We start from the raw sequence: 11717 nt of genomic DNA, 5'->3' as shown, positions 1-11717 counted from the left end.
CAATCTTGACAATTCCTTATTTATAAACGATAAAGGATAATCATTTTTTAATAAAACAGATGTTAACAATTGTTTTTCTGCTAAAAAGGAATTTTCGTTAGAACAAGTAATTTTGGCTCTATCATATAAGGATTTAATGATTCCCTTTTTAACGTTGATGTTGTGATTTGACTTGTAATTGAGATATCTGTTGGTGTGTGTTGGTTTTCTATACACTTGAGTCTCATATCCAATATCCTTCTTTGAGATCAAAACATCGAGGAAAGGTAGGCTGTTATTGTATTCCTTTTCCATTGTAAATTTTATTGTCTCTTCTTGATCGTTTATAATATTCAGGAACGTATCCAACAATTCTGATCTATGAGGCCATATTGAAAACACATCATCTACATATCTCCACCATACTGTGGGTTTTAAATTTTGTTTAGAAATAATATTAGTTTCGAAATCCTCCATAAATATATAATATTATTTCTAAACAAAATTTAAAACCCACAGTATGGTGGAGATATGTAGATGATGTGTTTTCAATATGGCCTCATAGATCAGAATTGTTGGATACGTTCCTGAATATTATAAACGATCAAGAAGAGACAATAAAATTTACAATGGAAAAGGAATACAATAACAGCCTACCTTTCCTCGATGTTTTGATCTCAAAGAAGGATATTGGATATGAGACTCAAGTGTATAGAAAACCAACACACACCAACAGATATCTCAATTACAAGTCAAATCACAACATCAACGTTAAAAAGGGAATCATTAAATCCTTATATGATAGAGCCAAAATTACTTGTTCTAACGAAAATTCCTTTTTAGCAGAAAAACAATTGTTAACATCTGTTTTATTAAAAAATGATTATCCTTTATCGTTTATAAATAAGGAATTGTCAAGATTGGATCGAATGGAACAGAACAACTTAGAACGGGATCCTACAACATTCACCAGAAATAATACGAGGAAAATATCAATACCATATATAAAAGGACTATCCGAGAAACTTAAAACAATAGGAAATAAATTCAACATTTCAACAACATTCAAAACAACAAACACATTGAGATCTATTCTATCTAAAACTAAACCTAACAATGATCAAGAAAGAACAAAGAATTGCATTTATAAAATACCTTGTGAATGCGAACAATTTTATTTAGGTGAGACATCAAGACCATTAGACGTTAGAATAAGTGAACATCAATCTTATATTAAAAATAGAGAATTTGAGAGATCTCAAATATGTCAACACGCATGGGATAATGAACATAGAGTTCAGTGGAGAGATTCAAGTATAGTCCTGAAAGAATCAGATAGTAAAAAGAGAAAAATCAAAGAAGCGGCTCTAATTATGCTAAATGAAACCAATTGTGTCGCAAATTCCTCGGTAGAATGCAGTAGGATGTGGTTACCCATACTGAAAGAGGAAGTCAATAGAAAGAAAATACCAAGATTAGTAAGTCAATAATATCGAGCTAGTACATATTTTATATTTTAGTATTACTTATATATCTAGTATTATTAATATTATTTATAATTTAAACATGTTACAAGTCAGAATTTGGTATTATTTTTTGAGAGTAAATTAATGTAAGACCAAATACTTACGATGTCGGGATAGTATCACAGGGTTTTTCCTGGTTTTCCCTTGTGATTTACTATGAAGTCTCTAACGCGAGAATTTTACTATCGTTGCATTTGGTTGTCTTTTTAAAGACATATCACATGCTATAATTTTTTATGACGGATATTCTTGAGTTGGGGTTAATTTCATGTAATCGAATGAACTATCTTTCAGTAAGTCGTCCCAGGAACGCAACTCATAAATATTGGCAATATCATTTTAAAGTCTTCTACTTTAAAATGTATAATATATGTCTGAATTGCCAATATAAATGAGTGAGATTAAATAAATTATTAGAAGAATTTTTTTGCTTAGCAACAACACTTTAGTTTATTTTAGTAATATTTTGTATTTTGACAACGGCACCCGATTTGGGCGTCGAAACGTTAATAAAATTATTTTTTTCATTTTAATTGTGGCTTATTTCCCATATAAATAATTAATCATAAAAATGCCACAAGGAAATAGCTTCAGAACAATATTATAACACTTCAGCCACTAGGATAAAGAGTTCACGTGCTGAAATTTTATGATGGATCATTTTTGGACAATTTTATTATAATAAATACAAATGCAGAACAATTTTATCCATAAAACTTTTGTTTCTCCTAAATCTTTCTACTTGGATGGTGAGACTGTCAAGACAATTAAAATCAGTTTAAAAAGTTCAAATCATAGAGAAACAACAGTATTTCTCAATGATTCAAATATAGAAGACGAATTATGACAGACTAATGTCATTGTCATGTCAGCGGGAACGACATCCGTTGTCATTGTCATTGTCATTTAAAGTTTATTTTAAGGGTAAGGGTATAACATAAAAAAAATTAATATAGTTTTATACTATGGCAGATGATGATTTATCATTTAAATCACACGATAATAAGGACGACGATGAAGATAAGCTATAAAACAAATAGGTCAATTAGAAAAAGAAATTAGTATAGCAAATGAAAAAATAGAGAAATTGGAAAGAGAAAGAAAGAGAAGAAAGGTAATAATACAAGGAATAAAAATTGATACAAATGATCAGAAAGTTTTACGAGGGGCTATGGAGAATTTTATGGAAAAAGAGCTACAAGTTTCAGTAGATGTAAATGGAGCAAGGAAAATAGGAGAAAATACTGTCATAGTGGAACTCAACAGCGTGAAAAACAAAATAGAAGTAATGAAAAATAAAAGTAAATTAAAAACCAAAAAGGACGAAAGAATCTATATTAATGATGATATGTCAAAAGAAGAAAGAATTATTCAGAAAGAAATTAGAAGCAAGGCTATGGTAGAGAGGCATAATGGAAAAAATGTAAAAATAGGATACCAGAAGCTAATCATTAATGGTGAAATATGGACATGGAATAACAACCAACAACAACTCATAAAAGAGAAAAATATACAACCAAAAAACTAGCAATACAACGAAAGCAGACTGAAATAACGGAGATGACATGGCAAAGTACAGGTACACGAAATAGACAAAATGTACAGATTATTAATGAAAAGCAGCCCATAAAAGAACATATATTAGTAGGAACATGGAATGTAAGAGGAACATACGAAGAAGGAAAACTGAAACACCTAGTAGATGAATGTAAAAAATATAAATTCGAAATAGTAGCACTACAAGAAACGAAACAACTAGGCCAAAACTCAATGGAAATAAATGACTATTTATTTTTCAATAGCGGAGGCGAAAATAGAATGTTAGGCACAGGATTTGTAGTAAACAAAAAGCTGAAAGATCTAATCGTTGACTTTAAACCAATTTCAGAGAGAATATGCATACTAAGAATAAGAGGAAAATACCAAAAAATAACATTTATAAACATACATGCACCGACTGAAGAGAAAAACATAGAGATAAAGGAAGACTTCTACAGTCAAATAGATACAGTATTCGAAAATATTCCCAAATACGATATAAAAATAGTACTAGGTGATGCTAATGCCAAAATAGGAAAAGAAGAAATATACACACCCACCATAGGAAAATATAGTCTGCATGAAACAACGAATGAAAATGGTCACCTCTTAATAGATTTTGCAAAAGAAAAAAACATGATCGTTATGAGCACGTACTTTCAACACAAAAGAATATATCAAGGAACATGGAGATCACCAGATGGAAAAACCATAAATCAAATAGATCATGTGCTCATCGAAAAAGACATGGAAAAATGTATAAAGAACATAAGAACATATAGAGGACCGGATGCAGACACAGATCACTTTATAGTCGGAATACAACTTAAACAGGTTATACCAGTTCTTAGAAATCAACAGAAAAAAAGGTACAAAGTAACTAAACCTATTAGACTACTGTCAGAAGAAGAACAAAGTAAATATGAAAGACTAGTCACTAGAGAACTGGAAAATATTGCAGAAAATGAAAACATCGAACAAAAATGGACGCAAATAAAAGTATGTATGACCAAAGCAGCGCAAGTCAGTAATAGAAATATAAAAGATGGATTCAAAGAATGGTTTGATGAAGAATGTAAAATAGAACTGGATGAAAGAAATAAGTTAAGACTCAAAATGATGCAAGTGAAAACACCAGAGATGGAGATACAATACAACGAACAAAGAAAACGAACTAAAAGAATCATAAGAGTAAAGAAAAGAAAGTACAACGAAGATAAATTGAAATGCATAGAAGAAAACTATAAAAATGGAGAAGTCAGGAACTTATATCAAGGAGTAAAAAATGAGAAAAAGGGGTTCCAAAGAAAACCTGTACACTACAAAAGCAAAAATGGAAGGAATTTAGTAAGCGACGAAGAAATACTGAGCAGATGGAGAGAATACTTCGAAGAGCTTCTAAATGAAATTCCCACAACAGAATATGCAGAAGAAGAAGAAGAAGGACCGAATGAAAATATTGATCAAGAAGAAATGCAGGAAAGACCGCCTAATGAAAAAGAAATAAAAGAAATAATAGAAAAACTAAAGAAAAACAAGAGCCCAGGTAAGGATGAAATAACAGCTGAAATGTTTAAATATGGAGGACCAGTACTAATTAAGCATTTGGAAAAGCTGATAAAAGAAATTTGGGAACAAGAACACATACCAAAAGAATGGACTGAAGCCACACTGTGTCCAATTCACAAAAAAGGCGACAAAAGTTTATGCCATAATTACAGGGGAGTAGCCCTACTAAACGTTGCATATAAAATACTTGCAGTACATATAAAAGACAAGATAACACAAAAGATAGATAATGACATAGGAGAATATCAATGTGGATTCAGAAGAGGACGCAGCACGGTGGATCAAATTTTCCTGCTGCGTGAGATACAAGCGGAAAGCTACGAATACGGAAAATCTACAATGGCCCTATTCATTGACTTTAAACAAGCTTTTGACAGAGTTAAGCGAAAAGAAATATACAAAGCACTATGTGAAATTGGAATTAGTAAAAAATTAATAAAGATGGTAAAAGTTACACTCAGAGAAACAGAGAACAGGGTTAAAATAAATGGAAAGGAAACAGATAAGTTTAGGGTCGGTGAAGGGGTACGACAAGGAGACCCACTGTCATCACTGTTGTTTAGTATCCTTCTTGAAATAGTCATCAGAGAAGCCGAAATTAACAGGACAGGACTTGTATACCAACGAAAACACCAATGCTTGGCATTCGCTGATGACATAGTAATGATAGCCAGAAGCAAACAAGAATTACAAGAAATACTAAAAAGACTAGAGGCGATAGGAAGAAAGAAAGGGATATACATAAACGAAGAAAAGACTAAATATATGGAATGGACAAAACGAGAATACACACAAGGACAATACCTGACAATAAACACAGAGGCAAAAATATATAAATTCGAGGAAGTAGAGAGATTCCAATATCTAGGAGCGACATTCACTAGGAGACCAAATATAAAAGAAGAAATCCAAGCGAGAATTATGGCTGGTAATCGTTGTATCTTTGCTCTAAACAACTTATTGAGAAATAAGAACATATCTAGAGGGGCTAAGATAAGAATATACAAGACAGTGATAAGACCTATAGTCTTGTATGCCAGTGAAACATGGACGATGAACAAATCCGAGCAAGTCATGCTTAAAGTATGGGAAAGAAAAGTCCTAAGAAAAATATTTGGCGGAAAGATATGGAATGGAATGTGGATAAGAAGACCAAATGTGGAATTGGAGAGGATGTATGGTGAACCAAACATAGTAGGGATCGTAAAATCACAAAGACTGAGATGGTTGGGACATATCCAAAGGATGCCAAACACGAGACTTCCCAAAAAAATACTAACGGGAGGAATAGGAGGAAAGAAGAAGAAAGGTAGACCGAAAACCAGATGGAAGAAAGATGTTGAAAAAGACATAGAAGAACTGAAAATCACAAATTGGAAAAATAAAGCAGCAAATAGGAGAGATTGGAAAGGAATAGTAAACCAAGCCATGGGCCTTCTAGGCCTGGAGAGCTAAACTATATATATATATAACATTAATTTAGAACATTATTAACACTCACCACCGCAAATTTTACGAAAATTTAACACCAATCACTAATTTAACTAAAAAACTAAAGTTAAAAAGAGTCGAGTCATTGCACACTTTTAAGACATTCTATTGCCATCTGTAAAATTTTCACAATTCAATAAAAAAAATTCACCATTTTTAACTTAATTATGTAGCACGATTATCAAGTAATTGTTATTTACCCCATTTAGCAGTTCCGTATCACTTTGAAGATACTTTTAAGGCGTTGGGAATTTAAAAAACTGATATTTCTAGGGTGAGTCTAATAAATTGAGCAGAGACTGTACACCCGCCAAGTTGATGACCTCACTTTTCAAGAACAACTAATAACCATTCGTGTTTGGCCGATAACTAAACCAACTAAACCGTGGGAATTTTACCAATTAAAGACACTTAATACAGACAAAGGGAATAAGTAACAAACCTCTTGCGTAGGTGTAACTTGATAAAAGATTAGTAAATGAATAATTTTGTGGACCACTGTGCAACAATTAGCAAAAACTTGGTGGTTCAAATTATAATCCAGTTTGCAGAAAGTTGAGTAATACTCTTTTATCGTTCAGGTGGTATGCCTATTTACTGTTATCATCTATTAATGACTTCTCACTTCCAGTTTCAGTTGTATCCCAGTCTGTGAACAGTCAACGTGTTTTCGAAAAAGCGTAAAGTACTCTAGGTTTAAGTACTTTAGTATTATTCAAAGTTAACCTCTTTTAAATTAAAGTAGGTTATTTAATACAGTAATATTATTATTACAATAACGACTTTTGTCTCTCTCTCTCTCTGTATAGGTAATGATCTCTCCTTATACCAATGAAAATTCCTGGTGCCTTGCATATCGTTATAGAGAGAGAGGACTGTATTTAACATAAGCTATTGAATCAAAAAACAGAATGTTAAAAAAATCTGACGCTATAGTTGGGTTTTAATTTCAGTATTTTCTAAATGCTAGAATATTCCACAGGGTGTGGTGAACTTTGAGAAAAAAATACAGTTCGATTGGTACACCTGGTATACATGAAAATTTACCTGTCTAGCAACAATATTATAACAACGATATTGTTAAAGAATAAGGCTATAACAGATTACAAAATCACTTAAATCAGATGAAAGGTTTAGGAAATTCGAGACATCAAAAATGACCCATTTTTAAGGTGGTGCGTTAATTTGTTACAGTAGTGTACCTATATTAAAGTTAAAAATTTATTTAATCCCAATATACGAATATATTTTGTTAGGTATATGTAATAAAAGTAGAGGCATTTTAGAACACCGTCCACTCAAATTAAACCTACATACGGAACTATGAACTAAAACAAATTGCCCGAATGAATCAGTATGTTTAGATATTTTGTATGTATTGCGTCCAAATACAATACTAGGATACTGCTAGTATCAAAAGTAACAAGTAACGATATGATAATAACGAGTACTAAATGTTAAACTAATGGATACATGCGCGTATATAATTTCCCGTTACTTTTACAGCTCTAGTCATTATATACTTTTTAGAGCGTTCAACAACTATACACAAATACACATTTACTATAGATTAGATGTTAGGACTAGTATCTATTACCTTTCATCCATTAAAAAATTTTGAGATAGTTGTCTAAGAGCTCGAAGGCGATATAACTTAACTAAATCTCTAATAGTAGGTAAAGGGGGTAAACGAACATGTTGTACATTTGCAGCCATTATTGAGTGGTCTTAGCCGGTTCATCAAAGTCGTCTAGGAAACTCTCTTGTCTCACAGCATACATGGAATACCCATAAATACCAAGAATACCAGCAGTTAAAAACCCAGCAGTAAGTAAATTGGTCCTTCTAAGCTTTTTTAGTTTCAGCACCCTCTCTTGATTTCGTTTTTCTATTTCCTTTATGAAGTCTAAATCGGTCTTTTTGATTTTGCTTAAATCAATTTTTGGCATGCGATCGGACATAGTTTATTGTCTTATTTTGTAGTGTTGTGTTTACATAAAATGATAAATGGAATTTTTCAGCCCCTAAAGATTTAACCTCAACTGTTTGCTGTTATTTGTTTCATACTTCATGTATATTTGTTTTATGCTTTTTTGGTCTCAGATAAATAATATTATAACACTTCAGCCACTAGGATAAAGAGTTCACGTGCTGAAATTTTATGATGGATCATTTTTGGACAATTTTATTATAATAAATACAAATGCAGAACAATTTTATCCATAAAACTTTTGTTTCTCCTAAATCTTTCTACTTGGATGGTGAGACTGTCAAGACAATTAAAATCAGTTTAAAAAGTTCAAATCATAGAGAAACAACAGTATTTCTCAATGATTCAAATATAGAAGACGAATTATGACAGACTAATGTCATTGTCATGTCAGCGGGAACGACATCCGTTGTCATTGTCATTGTCATTTAAAGTTTATTTTAAGGGTAAGGGTATAACATAAAAAAAATTAATATAGTTTTATACTATGGCAGATGATGATTTATCATTTAAATCACACGATAATAAGGACGACGATGAAGATAATTCTGATTCAGAAGCAACATCACATCTGGAGCTAGATTTAGGCGTTGACTCTTCATTTAATGTTAGAGAATTCAATAGGTTAGGGAATCATAAAGCAGGAGTCTCGGGAGGTGAGTATTTTTGTGTTATATTATATATACATCAGCTCAAACGGGCCCTAGAGGCCCAACGCTTCAGTGGTTTTCTTCCATTTCTTCCTATCTTGTGCTAAGTTTTTCCAGTTTTATACTCCTAACAATCCCTTCAAGTCTACTTTTACCGATTCCATCCATTTTCTTCCTGGTCGTCCTCTTTTCTTTTTTGTGCCAGCTTCAGTATTTTTTAATTCTTTGGGGACTATTCCTTCCTGCATTCTAGCTAGGTGTCCAAGCCATCTTAGTTTTGGAACTTTCACAATGTTTCAATTTTTTTTTGTTGTCCATACATTTGCATTATTTCATTATTTGTTCTTTTCTCCATGTATTCTTCCAAGTATCTTCCGCTTCCATCTATCTAGTTTCAGTTCTATGATTTTGCTTTAGATCCAGGTCTCACTAACATAAATTAAATTAAATTAATATTTATTGATGGAAAACTCCATTTTACAATTAAAATTAAAAGTCAAAATTAAACATTGAACACAAGTTAACTTACATTACTTACAATTATTAAACTAACGACATCAAAAAATTAAAATCAAACTAAAATAATTCGCGTGAAATAGTGTTTTTAAAAGCATTTAGTGTGACTCCCATAAAGTCTATATTTGGAAACTCATTTACACTAGAAACAATTCTATTTAAAGGCATATTTTCTGCATGACGTGTATTGCACGATCCAGCGGATAGCAAGGGACATCTTCTCAAATTCCTAGCTGGAACATAAAAATCTATTCGACGCAGAATGCTAGGTGCAACAATAATACAATTTAACACCTTAAATACGAAATTAGGGTCAAAGTATCGCCTGCGATCCTCTAGACGGTGCAAATGAAACATCTGCATGACCTGACTGGAATTCAATTGCATTCCTCTAGTACCTAATCTATATCGCAGATATCTAATGAATTTATTTTGAGTCGATTCAATTCGATATTTGTGATTCTCATAACTTGGATTCCAAATCACTGAACAATACTCTAGTAATGAACGAACATAACTCAAAAACAATCTCACAATTACAAACAAATTATTAAAATCATATGACATTCTGATGACTAACCCTAATATCCGATTAGCACGCGCAATAATGGCATCATAATGGTCCACGAAACTTAGCTTACTATCCAGTAACACACCTAAATCCTTAATTACCTGAACCCTAGATAAATCCACATCTTCTATCTTGTATTTAAAATCACTGGTGGTCTTATTACGTGAAAAAATAATATATGAGCATTTCGAAGCATTCAATCTAAGATTATTTTCCTGGCACCATTGTACTAAAGAATCCAAGTCTCTCTGCAAACCCTCACAATCAGATTCTGACCTAATGCATTTAAATATCTTTAAGTTGTCTGCAAATATCAGATATTTAGATTTAAAGTTCCTACCAATATCATTTACCAACAACAGAAAAAGCTTAGGACCCAAATGGGAACCCTGCGGAACCCCTGACACGGCTTCAAATCCATTAGAAACACATCCTGCTGATCTTACTTGCAATGTTCTTCCTTGCAAATACGAAGTAAACCAAGCTAATAAAGAACCAGTGATACCAAAGTTTCTCAGCTTTGTAATTAAGACATTATGATCTAGTAGGTCAAAGGCCTTACTGAAATCGGTGTATATAGAGTGCACCTCGTAACCCTCATCCATTGATGTACCTATACTATCGATATACAAAAAGAGGTTAGTGAGAGTAGAACGTCTGCCTACAAATCCATGTTGGTTGTCCGTAATAATGTTCCTAAAACAATTATCCAAACTTGGCAAAACCATTTTTTTCAAATACTTTAGATAAGGCTGACTGAATACAAACTGGCCGATAATTTTTGATATCACTATGATCTCCTGCCTTGAAAATAGGACACACAAAGGAATGTTTCCATCTGTTCGGGAAAATTCCCATCTGGAGAGATTTATTAAGAACATATAACAATGGTTCACACAAGGACACTGCACTTTCTCTTAGGAAGAAATTCGGTATCAAATCAGGGCCAGCCCCTTTATTGACATTTAATGACAACAACACATTCAGTAAATTGTCAAAAGTGACTTCGAGGTTACTAATTTCCACCTCCAGCTGTTGTGAGAAAATTTCATTACTCTCCAGGTTATCCAGAGATTTACCATTAAAAGTGCTGTATACAGTACCAAAATGTTTCGCAAACAACTGTTTCGTAAAGCACCGTTGGTTGGATAACCATAGTATATATTCTTCTATTTTTGCTCCTCTTGATATTTTCTTTCATCTCAGCATCTTATGCAGACATCCAACACTTTTACTACCTTCAGCCATTTCTTTTTCAATTTCTTGAGACTCTTTAGACCAGGGTAGAAAAATAAAAACGGGAAAAAAATCAATACAGGTATTTGAAGGTGCTAAATCGTAGGGAGGATATAGTTAATTAAAAATACATACAGAGGTACTCGTAAATCGATCTCATTTTTTTATAAAAAAATGCCAAAGTCAGAAAATATGGTTTTTTGCCTATAGCATTTTTAGTATCATATTGACAGCAAAAGTTGTTTTATGAAAGTTGTGTATCATAAAAAAACGATTAATTTGAATTTTTACAAGTTAAAATCCATCAAGAATTAACCGAAATAATTGCAAAAAACCACGTTTTTTGCACTATTTTGGAAATGTTAATAACTTTTACTAAATAGGTCGTAAGGAACTTATTGTACCTTGATCATGAGATAATTAAGTGCCTTTATTAGTTTACAAAATCTCAAGAAGATCTGTTTGTTAGTTTACAAGTTATGTTAAATGTTTATCCCAGACATCGAATGTTTAAACAATCATTGTTGCCCAAGGAGTGTTTTCAGAGCTTTTTGGCAAAGTGCAATGACTACTTAAAGACTAAAAGTACTAAGAAAGTTAAAAAAAATAATATATTTGTTTTTTAAGTGTTGTTAAACAAGTCGATAAAA

The 11717-nt window shown here is 32.2% G+C and overlaps 2 protein-coding genes across 4 annotated transcripts in view; one reads left to right on the top strand and one right to left on the bottom strand.

Annotated features, from left to right (window-relative positions):
* Positions 1-2121: 2121 nt before the first annotated feature.
* LOC126890079 (endosome-associated-trafficking regulator 1) overlaps positions 2122-11717 on the top strand; it is a 44689-nt gene continuing 35093 nt past the window's right edge. For 2 of the 3 annotated variants that reach the window (XM_050658911.1, XM_050658909.1), the window contains exon 1: positions 8248-8750. In XM_050658911.1, coding sequence (XP_050514868.1) covers positions 8582-8750 — 169 coding nt within the window. In that variant the 5' untranslated portion in view covers positions 8248-8581. Of the gene's footprint in view, positions 2518-8247; positions 8751-11717 lie in introns of those variants that run through there. The other variant, XM_050658910.1, reaches the window with a different exon arrangement.
* LOC126890084 (cytochrome c oxidase assembly factor 3, mitochondrial) lies at positions 7707-8244 on the bottom strand. Its single transcript, XM_050658924.1, has one exon. The coding sequence runs from the start codon at positions 8063-8065 to the stop codon at positions 7820-7822; it is 246 nt and encodes an 81-aa protein (XP_050514881.1). The 5' UTR covers positions 8066-8244; the 3' UTR covers positions 7707-7819.

Source organism: Diabrotica virgifera, chromosome 8, assembly GCF_917563875.1.
Source record: "Diabrotica virgifera virgifera chromosome 8, PGI_DIABVI_V3a".
NCBI classification, from domain to species: domain Eukaryota; kingdom Metazoa; phylum Arthropoda; class Insecta; order Coleoptera; family Chrysomelidae; genus Diabrotica; species Diabrotica virgifera.
This window is presented reverse-complemented; position numbering and strand designations above follow the sequence as displayed.